This window comes from Aulonocara sp. 'chitande type north' Nkhata Bay, linkage group LG3 (genome assembly GCF_057382095.1).
Source record: "Aulonocara sp. 'chitande type north' Nkhata Bay isolate Kocher_YH1m ecotype deep benthic linkage group LG3, A_spYH_male_GT1.1, whole genome shotgun sequence".
In the NCBI taxonomy this organism is placed as follows: Eukaryota; Metazoa; Chordata; class Actinopteri; order Cichliformes; family Cichlidae; genus Aulonocara; species Aulonocara sp. 'chitande type north' Nkhata Bay.
In genome coordinates this window covers 69678909-69696452 of record NC_141346.1, presented here as the reverse complement: position 1 = coordinate 69696452, position 17544 = coordinate 69678909, and the positions used below count along the sequence as shown (strand labels likewise).

At 48.4% G+C, this 17544-nt stretch overlaps 1 protein-coding gene across 1 annotated transcript; it reads right to left on the bottom strand.

Annotated features, from left to right (window-relative positions):
- Positions 1-6093: 6093 nt before the first annotated feature.
- Positions 6094-10484, bottom strand: LOC147336864 (syncytin-A-like). The gene has a single exon (XM_086287695.1). It carries the CDS (start codon positions 7919-7921, stop codon positions 6590-6592), a length of 1332 nt encoding a protein of 443 aa, XP_086143821.1. The 5' UTR covers positions 7922-10484; the 3' UTR covers positions 6094-6589.
- Positions 10485-17544: the final 7060 nt, after the last annotated feature.

The following is a 17544-nucleotide window of genomic DNA, read 5'->3' as shown; positions in this document are numbered from 1 at the left end:
ATCGAGATCTTGAAAGCAAAACAGAGCTACAAAAACCTTCTTGAAAGCAAATTTGCTGCAAAAAATTTGGGGTCTGCCTGGACTTGTATGAAAACCATAGCAGGGTTTCAAAATCCCCAGAGCAGCAGTCAGGTCATTTTAGATGGTTTTAATTCAGACAGAGATTTTGCAAATGCTTTAAACATGTTTTATGCTCGTTTTAGTTCTTCTGATTTCAGCGAGGATATTTGGGAACTGAAACAGAAACTGAGAGATACTCAGCACTTTATCATTGAACTCAGCGATGTTAAAAAGGCCTTTCATACAGTCAATGTGAACAAGAGCCAGGGTCCTGATAATATTAGTGGCCGCCTAATTAAATCTTGTGCTGATGAACTCAGTCCTATATTTCAGGTTATTTTTAACAAATCCTTGCAAACACAACATGTGCCCTCTCTTTGGAAAGAAGCAGTCGTGGTTCCTGTCCCTAAATCTAAACGACTTCAGGCCTGTTGCCTCACTTCAGTTGTCATGAAAGTCTTTGAAAAAATCATCAGAAATGTGATTATGAAAGAGACTGAAGGTCAGCTGGATCCAATGCAGTTTGCATACAGGCCCAACAGAGGGGTGGAGGACGCACTTTTGACTTTACTAAATCTGATTCTTAAACATGTAGAGAGTAAAGGGACTTTTGCAAGACTTCTTTTCATTGATTTTTCTTCGGCTTTTAATACAACACAGCCCCATATTTTAATTAAGAGACTTTTAGAACAGTTTGAAATCAGGAAAAACCTGCTGGGCTGGATTTTAGATTTTCTAACTGACAGGTCACAAAGAGTGAGAATAAATGGGGTTCTGTCTGACCCAGTGTTCTCCTCCACAGGTTCTCCTCAAGGCTGCGTCCTATCGCCCTTATTATTCACTCTCTATACAAACATGTGTCAGGGCAGACATGAAAACAGGGTCATTATTAAATATGCAGATGTCTCTTATTGTCAGCTTACTGAAAGAGGGTGAAACTAACCACGGCCCAGTCATTGATGACTTTGTTCAGTGGTGGGAGGAGTCTTATCTCCAGCTGAACATATCTAAAACAAAAGACATGGTTGTTGATTTTAGGAAACAACAAAATGGGCACGGAGTCACTTTAATTAAAGGTCAGAAAATAGAGCAAGTGCAATCATATAAATATCTTGGGACCATAATCAATGAAAAACTGAACTTTGATCAAAATTGCAAATCAGTTTGTAAAAAGGGTCACCAGCACCTTTATTGCCTTAGGAAACTTGTTCATTTCCACATTGACCAAAAAATTTTAACTTTGTTTTATCGTTCTTTTATTGAGTCTGTTTTATCCTTTTGTTTGGTGGCATGGTTCGGTCAGACCTCTGTCACAGAGAAAAACTCTCTGAATCAGATAGTGAGATGGTCCAGTCGTCTGATAGGTGAGCCACAGTCTTGTTTAGCCTCCCTGTACTCTGAGCAGGTACAGAGGATGGCTTTATCAATCCTTAAAAATGGTTCCCATCCTCTAAGGGGTGAATTTCAGCTTCTTCCCTCAGGACGGAGGTTTCTATTTCCGAGATGCAGGACAAAGCGTTATAAAAACAGCTTTGTCCCCGTTGCTGTCACTGAATTAAATAAGAACTGTTTTTGATTCGAAATATTAAAGTATGTGTCACAGTGAGTTTTATATATTTACTAGGTATGTGTGTTTTTAAAGGGATGTCAAATGCTGTCATTTTTCTGTAAAGCAAATTTACCTTGCCTTTAGGTATAAATAAAGTTACCTTACCTTACCTTACCTTACCTTACCTTACCGTACCTTACCTTACCTTACCTTACATACTTTACGACCTGCTTAAGTTCGAGGTCACAGCGTCTGTAGAGCAGCTGGAACATAATGAAGTCTACAAGGTTAAAGTTTTCTCTTCAGTTATTGTTCTTTCTGCTGCTTGGTTTGATGGATCTGAGAGCTTTTGTTTTTATTATTGTTATTATAATTATCATTAATATTTTACTCTCTAGAAGCTTTAAAATAGTGTTTGTGTTTGAAAAAATTGATTTAAGAATTGAACAGAAACATCTGTCCTTCTGAAAATCGCCCAAAGGCACGGAGACAAAGTCAAAGGATGCAACCTGTAACTTTCTCTTCCTTCATGTCAGGACCATCATCCATGATTTATATAAAATGCATATAGCAACAGTAGCACTTTATTTTGGACTTTATGATTTCTGTAACTGGAAAATATTATTTTGTTTAAAGACAGAAGTGACCGCATAGTTGCAACATCAAAGGGAAATATTAATTAATTAGCATTAAGTATATTTGTTGCTTAAGCGTTTGCACTATAACTTAAGTAGGATTATAACTTTTAAGGAAGAAAAGATTTCAGATATTTAGTTCACTGTTTCAGTTATTTTATATGAAATTAAAACATTTACATTGGTCAAATATGATGCTCTAAATCAAATAAAAGTTTGAAAATAAATGATGTATTTTTAAATGCTGCAACAAATGTTCACAAAAAGTAACTATAATTAAAACCAGTTAAACAAAATCAAATGTTTGAATCATGCTTAACCAAATGCCAGGCTGGAGAGCTGAACCTAAAGTATACGTAGAAAGATTTCAACATCTGAGCAGTTTTTAATGTTTTTATCACATATAAATGTCACAGCAGTGGGTCCTGGCCCAATGCTTTGTGTTTTTGGTTTTCTTTGACTCTTGTTTTTCTTGGTTTTTGTTCTTCTTATTTATCAGGCTCTCAGTAATCTTAGTTCTCCCTCCCTCAGTGTTCATTTCAGCCTGTGTTTAGTTTCTGTTCCCGTGTCCCACGTTTCATCGTTTCATGTCGAGTCAGCCCTGTCTCTCTGTTTCCTGTGTCTCCCCAGTCAGCCCCGCCTCCCTCGGGCACTCATGTGTGTGATACAGAGTAATAAACCTGACTACATTTGCTACACTCTCTTTATTACCTGTTACTTTAAAATTCATACACTAATTATGTCTGCCCATCTCTCTAATGTGAAGGTCAAAGGTCAACATCCCAGTGACATAAGAATAATCCCAAAGGGGCAAAGGCAGCAGTTAATTTAGCACATTTAGCATTAAGGGTACAGCAAGGATATACTTTTACTTATTGTGGCAGGCTGCAGTGGAGGCTGGTGGCGGGACGTTGGACGGCACAGGTGAGGGTGATGGAGCTCATGACTCTCCCCTTTATAGTGACGGAGGAGACTGGCGTGGGGGAAGCGTGTAGTGGAGGAAGCCGAGGAGAGAGCTGGTTTCTGGCTACAAAGACGGCGTCAAACCAGAAAAGATTGCTCGTGGTCAAATAATGTGTCAATCACCTCAGGAAGACGACTCACTCGCTCTTCTTCACTTCCTCCTTAAACATGTGGAAGGAGAGCAAAGTGCTGCCAGACTCTTATTTCTGACAGGAACAGAAGAAACCACAGCAAACTGGTCCAGTTCTTCATCTTCATCACAATCTGTTTATTTCTGATGGTGTCTTCAGTCTGAGGTTTGAAGTTTCCATGTCTGTGTGATGTGTGGTGTGAAGGCTGCTGGTTAAACTGGGACTCACTGTTTAAAGCACTGAGTGCTCATAGAGAGATGCTCCATGAGTCCCAGTACAGACTACAAACATGGTGGAAACTTAGCTTTGATAGCCACACACTCTGCACGTCTGTGAGTAACTGTGATGAAGATGTGCAGAGATCTGTGTCCAAACAGGAGAAAGACTGTAAAGACTCTGTGCTTCTAACAGCCTCTGTTAACATATGTGAGGCTGTTTGTTGTTGTTGCCATGGAGCTTTGCACTGTTTGGGTCAGCAGGTCATGTGATCAGGTTTGTTCTGCTGGACGATGGTTCAGTGTCAGGGTTTGTTTGCATTCATCAATAAATATCTAAATAAATCAAAGACTCCATGTTTGTTCTTTCATCATGTGACCTCTGCTCATCCATCTCTGTATGTATCAGGATACATTTGGTTCATAATACACAGAAAAATCAGAGTTATTACCTGTAATAAATGTGAAAGATTCCTGCAGTGATAACCAGGCAGGACTGAAACACATCCAAGCTGTCACCACGGTAACAGCACCGCCCATCCACAGGTGAGGGGAGGAGCAAAAAGAGGGACTTTGACCATTTTATACTAAAAACACTCAACTAATGTTTCTAATATGAAACAAATAAGCCCACATTAATGTGAGCGTTTATTAAATAATAATAATCATGATTTCCTCCTGATCTCATTTCCACAGCAGAGAAAACTGTGGTGTATATTGAGGTGGAGGGTGTGGTCTGTGGCTCAGGTGTAGAGTGAGGGTGGGGTGCACCACACAGTACTGAAACACTCCAGCAGAGGGCGCTGTTAAGTCCTTATTGTAACACAGTTACTGTGTGCAGTTAGACTTCATACATAATCTGCACTTATTTCCATCAGACATGCTGTCAGTAAATGATTGGTTTCTATTGATTCTACTTCCTGTTGACTCGTTTGATGACAGTGAAACAATCACAGCTGATTGTGTGATGATGTAAACTGTCACTGTTACATTCAGTGTGTGTGACATAATGTTAGTGCAGGCTGATAACAGCCTGGTTCTGTTAGAAACACATGAACGTGTCCATAGATCAGTGTGTGTTTAACATGAGAGCTTCAGCCCTGCTGATGTGTTAAATAAAGACATGCAGGAAAACTGATGAGACTCTGAAATAACTCTTTATATTTATAATGTAACTCTGCATCAAAAGAACAACAAAGGATCCCAGACAGGTTTCTGTGAACAAAGACCATTCTGATGTTTCTGTGTTTCTAACACTTTGACATTATTAGTAAACAGACTGCAGTGAGCAGCATTTATAAAGAGCTTCTATATAAAGATATGACAGCTGTTTGACAAGTTTATCACTCTGTGTTTGGACCTGATCAGTCCAGCTGTTTACTTGAAACATGTTCATTTACCTGTTCTGTTATATTCATGTTCTTGTCTCTGTTGAAAACACATTTTAATGTCCCTCAGATTTTTCTCCCAGATGAATAAATATAAAAATGACACAAACTGACTGCAGCTACTTTTTGTCCTTTCTGTCAAAAACCTTCATGTGACTCATGAGAGACACGTTTCAGCTGTTTGTGACAGATCAGAGGCCAACAAGTCATTTATAACACTTTCCATCATTGTTTAGCACAAACACATGTTGACACAGCAGCGGGGCCGCAGTGAGAGTCAGAGCGAGGAGATAAAAACTCCTGTTTGACCACAGCCTCAGTTTGTTCCTGCACTTCAAACACTTCCTGTTGTTGACTGGGTGGAGTCAGGAAGCCAGCGAGGCCCTGCAGGACTGAGCCTTCAGACTGGGACGTGCTCTGTGATGGAGATCAACAGCATCACTGACTGTTTCTGTGAGGACACCATCATCCCAGCAGGGCTGTTTCCCAACAACAAGCCCTGGACCATCAGAGACCTGAAGCTGCTGCTGAATGAAAGAAGAGGATCTTCAGGTCTGGAACAAGGACCAGCTGAGAGTGTTAATAACGTTACTAATGTTCAGCTACACTTTACTAGGTCACATCTGTGACACACGTCACTTAAACAAAGAAGGAAATATTGGCTCTGTTTTATCTGCTGGGCCCAAAAGTGACTCCTGTATTTAAACTGCTATGAAGAACTTGTTGGTCTATAATATGTGAAACATGTGTCAAATGTGTCCATCATGAAAGACATCAGGTCATCTTGAGCCACAAAAACATTCCTATCATGAGGTAGAAGCTGGAATCAGTTTGTTGCAGACGTTTATATATCCGATATTTATCCAGTTAAAAGCTGAAATTCAAAAACGTCTTTTCCAGAGTCGTCTGTCCAAGAGGAGCAGAAGCTGCAACAAATATAACAACAGTTATTTAAGGCTGTTTTAAACGGCCACAAAGGAGCAGATTGGTTATAATGCAGCTGCTTCAGAGGAACAAACACTGTTTTTATTTCATGTGTGTTGGGGGAAAACTCTGCAAAAGACCCAGGAGAAATAAAGACACAATCAGACAAAGTTACTTTCTTTATCAAACGTGCGCACGGGTGAGCTGCGAACAACAACTCACGTCGTGAACAGAGGCTTGGCACTTTTTATAGGAGAGACAGTGAGAACAGGATAAGAAAATAATAAACAGATAAAGTAAACAACTCCATATGTGGCGCTAGTCTCGTCAGCAGAGAGCTGGGAGAAAGCTGTGAGAGATAAAACAATCAAAAACAATATGTCCCAAAACAATATGTCTTTGCTGAGAAAGTCTAAAAGGATAATTCTAAACTAATCTAACCATAGACAAAGGGCAGACAAAGGGCATCTTTGTACATTTAAAAGAAGGTAAAGAAACATAGAATCATTTTTCCTGTAACATTCCCTCCTGTTTTAACTTATTTTAAATGTGCAAAACAGTCGTCGGAAAAGGTTACTGATTAGTTACGCTTAGCAATTCTCTAATTTTCAAAATATCAGAAATGTAAATCATGTGGTCTAAAGAATTAAACAAATAAAAAGATAATAAAAGAACAAAGAAAAGTATAGTAAATGAAATAACAAAAGGAATTTATTAGCAGCTATTACAGGTTCTCCTCTAACAGAATTGCAACGTGATGCTGTTCTTCTTGAGGCACGGCAACATAAGCAGTCATTGTAGTTGTTATCATCTTTGAAATCATTACTCTTAGACATGGCAACACACACAACACTAATATGAGCAGTGCTATCATGATGAGACCTAGAAGGACAAACGGCTTTGCTACAGCAGCCAGCCATGAACCGCCAAACAGCCAGTCCAGCCAGTCCAGCCAGCCTTGTGCTGTAGCTGCTCCAGATGTGTGGTCAGTGACATATTTTTGCAGAACGGTCAAATTCTGCAAAGCTTCATAAATGTCTCCTCCAGCTTCGTATCCATCAGGGATAAACATGCAACATGTCTCCCCGATCAGCTTGCAAACTCCTCCTTGTGATGCTGTTAGCAGGTCTAGTGTCAGTCTGTTCTGCAGCACCATCGTTCTGATGGCCTTCTGTTCTCCTGCTAAGGCCGTTCCCAGGGTCTTAGTTAAGTTGATGTGTCGTAGCAGAGCATATCGGTTGATCTCCACGTGATCCCGCACCTCGGCAACTCCAATGCCGGGGATCAAGCTCTGTAAGAATTTCACTCCTCCTCCCCAGATGCGAAACTCTCCCGGCACTCCGGTGTCCACTGTGATGCCGAAAGAATTGGGTGAGGCGATGTCCACTTCACGTCTCTGTCGGCTGCTGGGGTGATGTGCAACACTTTGCATGAAGAAGACGTGATCTGATAATTGCACCAGGGCGCACAGACCCCCCCAACCTTCAGGGAGTGACAGATAAGCCTTATTGCCACATAGGAAGTACCAGTCAGCCAAAACTCTGGTTCCTCTACTGCTTGGTTCCGTCCGTGCACATCCTGTCTGGTACTGAGTCTTTGTTTGTAGTGGCATTCGGTAGCTGTAGTTGGAACGACAGTTGATGCTCATCAGCGTCGCGTTACTGGCACAGGTTGCGTTGATTGAACAGGCCATACACTTCCTCTCGTTCCTCGGTGGGCAGAAAGTGTATATGTATTTACATAGGTGAGTAGGCAGCTCCCCCACTGCCCGCGATCCGTTGTTCATCACACATACTGGCAGTTGTGCTGCGTTCAGTTTGTTCAGTAGAATTACATCAGGCAGTGGGTCTGGGACTTGGGGCCAGGTCAGTAGGTAGGTCTGTCCGGAACAGTTCACATTCGTGAGTGACGATGACCTCCAGGTTGCTTTTGCTGGGATGCTGTAGTTGGCCTTGGACCAAAGAGTACCGTAGCCTGGATGTGTTGCCAGGCCCAACAGGCACCAACTGCGATCTTCAGGTATGCTGTACGGCCACAGGCCAGACGTCTTTGTCATACAGTGTCTGCCTTTTCTTCATATAGCGTGACTTGTTGTCCCTCACGGAAGCAAAGATGAGGAGCACGGCCAGGGTCAGGGCCGCTGCAGTTATTAGGAGCCACCACCTCATGACAACAGGACACACCCTCCTGTCGTGAGTAGACCCCCCGGCCAGAAAGGCTGGTCCCTCCACCGGGCGAGATCACAACAATTGGGCGAGCCTGTGTCGGCTGAGTTTAGATGGCTTCACTTACTCGTCTGCAGTTGGCTCTGATGGATCCAAGATGGTCGTTCCGCTATTTTGCAAGCGGTGGGCGTGGTGAGGAGAACCTGATGTGGTCCCTCTCACCTGGGTGCGCTCCAGTTTTTCCTTTGGAGCACTTTGATCAGAACCCAGTCACCGGGCTGTAATCTGCAAGACACTTGATAGACATCATTACATTCTTCGTTATTTACAATCATCTCTTTATTTTCCTACAACTTAGACATACATTTTGCTACTGAAATTGTATCTGCCTTTTTCACTGGGTAGATTTCTGGCCACTTTGAGAATACATCTATAACCACTAGGGCGTATTTCTACCCTTGGCATTCATTTAGCTCAATAAAGTTCATATGGATTGTGTGAAAAAGATAAGGTGGTGTGGGAAAACGGCCTCTTTTTGGTCTCAGGTTTTCCTGAGCATTATATTTTTGACACGTCATGCACGTTCTGACAAATTGTTTTGCTGAGGTTTCAGCTGTTTTGTGGAGGGATTTTGGCAACACTGGCTTGCCATAACACATCATTAAGTCGTTTGTCAGAACTGCACCGTGTTTTAGCCATTTTGCCTGCTCGGCTGTGCTTGATGCTTTTTGTTCATTTTTCAACACATCCAGTGCAATCTGATGTGTGTTTACTGCCATCAATGTGATGTAATCATTTGTGCCGCCTGTTTTGCTGCTCTGTCAGCAAAGTTGTTGCCTGTAGTAATGAAAGAGCCAGTAGGCGTTGTAAGAGGTTGGCATGCTGAACCGGTTTTCCGGTTGATGTAATCATTCCTCTGTTTTGCCAATTTTTTTTTTGCAAAATGATGCACAGCAGAGAAAACATACTGGCTGTCTGTATGTATGTCAAGGCAGAAGTCTGCATATGTTGGCTTTTAATAGCATGCAGCTTCTGCTCTAAAAGAAACAAATAAATAAAAATAAAAGAAAATGTGTAACATGCTCATCAGCTTAGCAGTGTCTACATATTTAATTCAGCTTCTCAATCCTGTAGTTTTAGCTGTTGTCTACAGGGTTTTGCTTATTGGTTGTTATTATAGGTGTGCTCTATATCTCAGCAATGTGTCATTCTAGAATGATAAGTTTCAAGCTGGTCAAGTGCCTCTATGCACTTCATTAGTTTAGTTATTCTCTGTATTGTCTTCATCTCACATGTCATTACACTGAGTTTCAGCAAACCTTAAGCTTGATGCAGACTACTGCTTAACAATTATCCACCTCACATCATAACCGATTAAGGTGCTTCTTCATATTAATATTATGTCATTGTTAATATTATCCTCTTTGTCTTATATAACAGCAATAGCATATTATAATATTTTATTAGTGTGTACCACTATACTACTACTGAGCCAATTTGTTAGTTAGGATCATCTTATTCAGCAAACAGATAATTTAGAATTCATCCAATCTGCGGTCACATTTGTTCTCTCTGTTGCATGGCGGACCAGGCAGTTCTATTATAATATATTATTTATATTTTATTTTGTATCCATCAAGGGCTTCAGATGACCTGCAGTATCATCCTTTTCCCAAGGGGGAGACAGTTACCTTTTCACACACTGTCCTTGGCTGAACAGTGACACAGTCTTAATATACTTTATTTATTTTATTAAAATATTTTCGTGTGAATTATTTGCTTTATATTCATTTTATACATTGTGGGCATGGTCATCATGCCAACTGTGTTTCATTGATAATATCACTTTACAGGTTGTTATCCTTGCTATTATTAATTTGAAATACTCTAAAGAATTTCTACTGTAATTTTCCCTTTGTTTATCTTTATTTCGTACTTTTTATATTTATATCTACTCAGGGGGGTCTGTTTTCAACCCTTTTAAACTACTTCAAACTACTTTGATCTCTAGTTTTCACTTAATAAGGGATTATTATGTTCTTCCTGATATGGGTGGTGCTGCAGATGCGGCTGCAAGAATGGGTGATGGCTTTCTAAAAGGACTGTGGGGACTGCACAGTGTCTCGTCTTCTGGTTTTACTAAACTGGCAGTTGAGTTCTATTCTTCTGACTGTTTATATTTTTGTGGAATACACCAGGCACAGACACACGCACACACAGGTAGGTACAGCCAACTTCCACATTTATTGAAGTGTTGTTGTTTTGACAGCTGACTCAGTCACACAGTCTGACAGCTCACGAGGCCAGCTGATCTCTCCTCTGGCCGCTCCTCCTCGTCTCACTATAAACACAGCGGAGGGAGACCATCATCAGTCCATAAACAACATCAGCTGTTCTTACCGGCCTCGCAGCGCCGCCCTGTTGAGCCTTCCGCTCCACTCCTCCCCTGCAGCTGCGCCCGGGGCCACGCCTCCGCCACACACCCCCACCGCCCGTTCGAGGCCGGGGAGCCGTCCGGCCGAGCCAACTCCCCCCCCCCCGCGAGCGAGAGAGGAAATCGGCCACTGCCATCTGCGCCCCCGGCCTATGGATCACCTTGAACTTAAAGGGCTGCAACGCCAGATACCACCGTGTGATCCGGGCGTTGGCATCCTTCATGCGGTGGAGCCACTGCAGCGGGGCGTGGTCCGAACAGAGGGTGAATGAGCGTCCCAGGAGGTAATAGCGCAGGGAGCCGACCGCCCACCGGATGGCCAGGCACTCCTTCTCCACGGTGCTGTACCGGCGCTCGCGCTCCGCTAGCTTCCGGCTGATGTACAGGACAGGGCGGTCGGCCCCCCTCACCTGCTGGGACAAAACGGCTCCCAGCCCTCTGTCCGAGGCGTCAGTCTGCAGAACAAAAGGGAGGGAAAAGTTAGGAGTGTGAAGCAGCGGCTCCCCACAGAGAGCCTTTTTCACCTGCACAAACGCCGCCTGGCACGGCCCCGTCCACTGGACCAGATCCGGGGCACCCTTTCGAGTGAGATCGGTCAGGGGGCTGGTCAGCTGCGCAAACCCCGGCACAAAGCGACGATAGTAACCCGCCAACCCCAAGAACCGTCTCACCTCCTTTTTCGTCCTGGGGCGCGGGCAGGATGCGATAGCCGCCGTCTTCTCCACCTGTGGACGCACCTGCCCGCCCCCCAGGTGGTACAGTTCCCGCAGTGTACGAGACATAAACGACGTGCCCTGGTCAGTCAGTATCTCTTTCGGGATTCCGACTCGGGAGATGACCTGAAACAGTGCCTGCGCCACACTCTTTGCAGAGATGGTGCGCAGCGGAACTGCTTCCGGGTACCGCGTTGCGTAATCCACCAGGACTAACACAAAGCGGTAGCCGCGTGCACTCCGGTGAAACGGCCCGATGAGGTCCATGCCGATGCGCTCAAACGGGACCTCAATGAGGGGGAGAGGGCGCAGCGGCGCCTTCGGTATGGCCGGCTGGTTAACAAGTTGGCAGTCCGGGCAGGACGCGCACCAGCGGCGCACATCCGCTCGGATGCCTGGCCAATAAAATCGGGCCGTTATTCGCTCCAGAGTTTTCTCATAGCCCATATGCCCTGCCATGGGGTTATAGTGGGCCGCCTGGAAAAGCGTTTCCCGGCAGCCCTGCGGCACCAACAACTGGGTGTGTGTTTCCTCTGTCTGAGTGTCACGACTCACTCGATATAATCGGTCATTTAATAAGACGAAACGCGGGTAGGTCTGCGCGGCCTCAGGGCGCACCACGTGACCATCAATAGCCATCACTTGGTCAAAGGCTGAGCGTAGGGTGCCGTCAGAAGACTGCTCCAGTGGGAAATCACCCATGGGGGACACTTCCGGGGCCGGCAGGACGTCCCGTGAGGGACCCGCCGGCTCCTCCCCCCCGGAGTCGGTGTCGAACGACCCCGCGTCACCGCTGAACACACGCTACACCCCACTTCCGGTCGTGATCGCACCCCCGCGTACTGCCCCAGTAGCTGATGAAACCCCGGCCAATTGGTACCCAGAATCAGGGGGTGCGACAGGCGCGGGCTAACCACCGCCGTTACTCAATGCGTTTTGCCCTTATACTTTAATAACAGCGGCACTATGGGATACTTCGGCTGCCCGCACTTCCAACACTCCGGCCCCGGCGTCTGTGCTCCTCTCCGTGGCGGCTCCACTTGGCTCGGCTCCCCTGGACGGCACCAACGCCGCGAAAGGGTTAGTGGGGCTCAGCGCCGGCAGCCGCTCTGCCTCGGGGCCGGCACTGGGGCCTGTTTGTTCGGCCTCCGTCCGGCGTACCTGGGTTCCCCTGCTCCAGCGGCAAGGTGGTCCTCCGCCAGCGTCACCGCTACCTCCAAGCTTGCGGGCCGGTGGCACCGGACCCATCTCGCCGTCTCCGCTGGCAATCCCTCCGTGAACTGCTCCAGCACCACCTTGTCCACCAGCTTCGTCTCCCCCTCCGATGTTCCCAGTTGCAGCCAGCGCACCGCCGCGTCGCGCAGCTGCCGGGCCCAGGCGAATGGTCGGTCCGTTGTAGCCAGCCGACAGGCCCGGAACCGCCGGCGATGGTCTTTGGCGGTGAGCCCCAGCCTGTCCACCACCGCCCGGCTCACGTCCGCGAAGCTGCTCCTCGACGCCGGAGGCAGACTCAGGGCCGCTGTTTGTGCCTCCCCGGACAGCAGGGGGAGCAGCCGCGGAGCCCACTCCTCCCGCGGCCATTGGCAAGCCTCCGCCGTGGCACGGAAGGTCTCCAAAAAAACCTGTGGGTCGTCCCCGTCCCCCATCCGGGGCACCGCCACCGACAGTGGCGAGGGCTTCGGCGTGGCAGCGGCCCCGACCAGCCGCTCCAGAACTTGCGTCTGCCGGTCCGTCTGCTCCCGCAGCACGGCCAGGTGGGCACGCTGGTCGGCCGCCTGATCCCGGCTCATCGTCGCCATCTCCGCCAGCATCTGCGCCAAGAATTGCAGAGGCTGGGCGGGTGGCGCGGCCTGTGGGTCGGACATTTCCCCACTGGCACTTTCCTGGGTTTCGGCACCACTTGTGGAATACACCAGGCACAGACACACGCACACAGAGGTAGGTACAGCATATTTTGTTTTCTTAAATCTCTCAATTTACAGACACTGTTTTTGTCCGGCGTCTGGACTTTTCTTTTCTCACCACTGCTCGTCAGCAGGAGTGAGTTTTAATTTCACTTGCTTGATTACCCATCTTATTTATGTATTTACTTATTTTTGTTTAAGTAATATATACACGATACAGCTGCTATCACCTTCGCTGGTATTAGAGACGAGAGTGGTTGCTCACACGCCCTTCGACTTTCGGACTAGTTCCGAAAGCGGTGTGAACTTTACGAGACGGAACTTGACCATTCTCTCAACTCACCAGCACGTCAGTGAACAGTAGGAGCAGCTCAGTCTCTTATTGGACCGTGAAAATTCAGCTTGCTCCGTTAATTAAAACAATACACACACACACACACATTCACACCTATTCGCGCGATCGGAAACCTTATCATAAGGGGAGCTGCCAGTCTTTCTGTAGACGAGCTACTTACTCCCTAGACCCTGTCTAGACCCAGCTGGGGGAGCTACCCAGAGCTCCAAACCTAACCCACAGAGGTGGGGAGCTTCCAGTCGACGAGCTCCAAGCTACCAGCCGACGAGCTACTTCAAACCTAACCCACAGAGGTGGGGAGCTTCCAGTCGACGAGCTCCAAGCTACCAGCCAACGAGCTACTTCAAACCTAACCCACAGAGGTGGGGAGCTTCCAGTCGATGAGCTCCAAGCTACCAGTCGACGAGCTACTTCCGCTATTTTAAATTCCCTGAATTTAAAATACGCTTTTACGCAAGATTGTGTCAGTGTGTCTGTATCTACCTGGTCAGTGTCGCCGGGTCTGGTCCACCTCGATCGGGCCCCACCACCGTGGGTCGCTTTCTAAGACGTTGGCCAAGACCCGAATTTAACGTTCTTGGTCTTTTATCACACACCTGCTGTGTGAGCTGTCGACAGGCGAACAACGTGGACTGGTCACGGAGATGGGACACGATGGAGGCGCTCCGGCTCCGAAGGACCAAGAAATGTTGGCGGAAAACTCTGTAAAAGACCCAGGAGAAATAAAGACACAATGAGACAAGGTTACTTTTTGTCACGGCTGCCAAGGCGAGCCGTGTGGAGTTGGAAAAAGGACCCAAGATGCAGGCAGTGGATGAGATACCGGTGGTTTATTTACAGAGGTGTAGTGGCAAACAAACAGTGGGGCATAACAAATAACTAAAGACACCTAAACTGGGAGAACTAAAAATAACAGACCTGGGAGCATACGACAACGGGATGAGAAGCAGAGAGACGCAAACGAGGAACAGGACACCGTGGAACACAGGGTAACGCAGACTGACACGGAGTTACACAGACGAACCGGCAACAGGCAGGAGAACACACAGGGCTTAAATACACACACACCAGTAATCAGGGGATGAGAGACAGGAGGGCAACACAGCTGGGAGAAATCAGAGCTGACGGGACAGGGGAAATGTAAACTGAACACACTCACATCAGACATGAACCTTCAGAATAAAACAGGAAACTAACAGACACAGAGAACCAGACAGGACACTGAACTTGACAGGCAGACTCATGAGCAGACACAATAACACCATGGACAGACAGAGGGAACACAGAGAAGTGGGAGCAGGCAGGCAGGCAAAGAACAGAACCCTAACAAATGGCAAAATCACAACAGAATACACACTCTGAATGAACAAAAGCATAACGAAACACAAAACACTGAGTCCTCAGACTCAGGACCATGACAGTACCCCCCCCCCCCCCCCTCCCCTCAAGGGCTGGCTCCAGACAGCCCAGCAGAAACACAAAAACAGACCAAAACAGAAAACGACCCGACCAGGGTGGGCGGAGGGGGCCCAGGACGGAGGGACAGAGACCAAAAAGGCCCAGATGGCCAAGTTCAGGGGGCCGACAGCGCTGGAGGCAAAAACAGTACAGTTCCGGAGGCCGACCATGCGAATGGCAACGGCAGTGGGGCAGGTCCGGAGGCCAGCCACGCAGTAGGCAGTGGCGTGGAAACAGGTCCGGGGGCCGACCGTGCGGACGGCAACGGCGGCGCGAGTGCAGGTCCGGGGGCCGACCGTGCGGACGGCAACGGCGGCGCGAATGCAGGTCTGGAGGCCGGCCACGCGGAAGGCAGTGGCAGCGTGTAGGAGGTCGTCCACGCAGAAGGCGGGGGTGGCCACAGAAGTCCGGAGGGCGGCCACGTTGGTGATGATGCCCAACAAGCGGCCTGGCAGATGACCGACGATGTGGAGGTGGTAGTAGGGGACCCGAAGGGTGCGTGGCCCCTGCAGCACCAGGCGAAGCGGAGGTTGGACCAGACGAGGCAGAGGCGGAAGCCGAAGCTGGGCCAGGCGACGCTGGAGCGAATGCGGAGGCTGGACCAGGCGAGGCTGAAGCGGATGCGGAGGCTGGACCAGGCGAAGCTGATGAGGACGCTGAAGCAGAGGCTGGACCAGGCGAAGCTGATGAGGACGCTGAAGCAGAGGCGGGACCAGGCGAAGCTGATGAGGACGCTGAAGCAGAGGCGGGACCCGGCGAAGCTGATGAGGACGCTGAAGCAGAGGCGGGACCAGGCGAAGCTGATGAGGACGCTGAAGCAGAGGCGAGACCAGGCGATGCTGATGAGGAAGCCGAAGCTGGACCAGGCGATGCTGATGAGGAAGCCGAAGCTGGATCCAGGCGATGCTGATGAGGAAGCCGAAGCTGGATCCAGGCGATGCTGATGAGGCTGAAGCTGGACCCAGGCGAGGATGATGAGGCTGAAGCTGGACCAGGTGACGGCGAGGATGAAACTGCTGCTGCAAGCGTGGATGAGGCTGCTGGTGGAGCAGCTGGTGGCTGGACAGGTTCCTCGGGCCCCCCAGCTGACGAGGAAGGAGGCTGGACGGGCTCCTCGGGCCCACCAGCTGACGAGGAAGCGGAAGGAGACTGGACGGGCTCCTCGGGCCCCCCAGCTGACGAGGCGGGAGGCTGGACGGGCTCCTCGGGCCCTCCAGCGAGAGCAGTCTCAGGACCAGTGGGCACAGGGGCCCCTGGAACACACAGAACCAGTAGGCACACGGGCCTCTGGCAGGCACAGAACAGAACCAGTAGGCACACGGGCCTCTGGCAGGCACAGAACAGAACCAGCAGGCACACGGGCCTCTGGCAGGGACGCAACAGAACCAGCAGGCACACGGGCCTCTGGCAGGCGCAGGACAGGACCAGCAGGCACACAGGCCTCTGGCAGGGACAGAACAGAACCAGCAGGTGCGGAGACCTCTGGCGGAGACAGAACAGAACCAGCAGGTGCGGGGACCTCTGGCAGAGACAGAACAGAACCAGCAGGCACAGTGGCCCCTGGCAAACACATAGCAGACTTCAGCTGCCCAGAACGTTGACTCTGCTCAGGCAGTGACAGCCGGGTGCAGTCCTCAGCTGGGTTCCTAGCCTCCAGGGGTCCAGAGTGGGCTGAGGGCTGAAACTCAGCCTCTGGGGAGGCCCTGGAGCGCGTCACAGTCTCTGAACTGGCCAGCTTTTTAGGAATGATTACGTTATCATTAGGTTTGTCTCTCTGCTTAGAACAAACGGATGAAACACAGTTCCTTTTAGATTGATTTGACTGAGCTTGTTGTACCGGAGTAGTAAGTGACACAGGATGCAGGGCTAGTGGCTGCTGAACAGGAGGCTGAACTGAGGGTGACTGAAACAATGGTTTGGATGACGACAGTGGTGGAATGGGAGACTGAGCTTGAGGCCGGGCGGCTAACTGAGCTTGAGGCCGGGCGGCTAACTGAGCTTGAGGCCGGGCGGCTAACTGAGCTTGAGGTTGCGGTTCAAATGAATAAACAGTCCTAGTATTATCAGAGCTGGCGTTAATTGTCTCTGGGATATATGCCACAGTTTTAGCAGACCCTGGGTTAGCTGACACGGGTTTAACAGGTTCAGAAGAAACAGAAGAACAACAGCCCTTTGCTTTCACTGAAGTCTTAAAAATGCCAACCTGGGAGAGATTGGTTACCACGAAGGTAGGTAGGCTTAGCGAACTAGCTCCCACTGACACACCCCGAACAACCCCAGAAGAAAAAGTCTCAAAGTTCAAATTGGAACGGTTATGCTTTTTACTCACCACAGTCGGCCACTCTGATATCCTGGGGTCCGACTGTGGCGAGGGGCGTCGACGGCGTGAGTGCTGTTTCCCATTTGAAGGCTGGACCGACGGGCCGGGCAGGACGCTCTCCGTCGGGTCAGGGAGTGAAGCATGAGTTGCAGGGTGGGTGGTAGCAAGGGGGAGAAGATGAAGCTCGTTCAGAACAAAATTCTCTGTGAGCGGGTGAAGTGAGCTGAGCAACCAGGGGAGACCAGAAAGTAAGCGCTGTAGCCGAACAGCTATGCCTTGGCGGAATTCTCTCCCCTCATGCTCCAGCCATAAGTTAATTAATTTGTCTAC

Bases quoted from the DNA above. Each gene is read 5' to 3' on its own strand.
- LOC147336864 (XM_086287695.1), bottom strand. From the start codon at position 7,921: ATGACAAAGACGTCTGGCCTGTGGCCGTACAGCATACCTGAAGATCGC.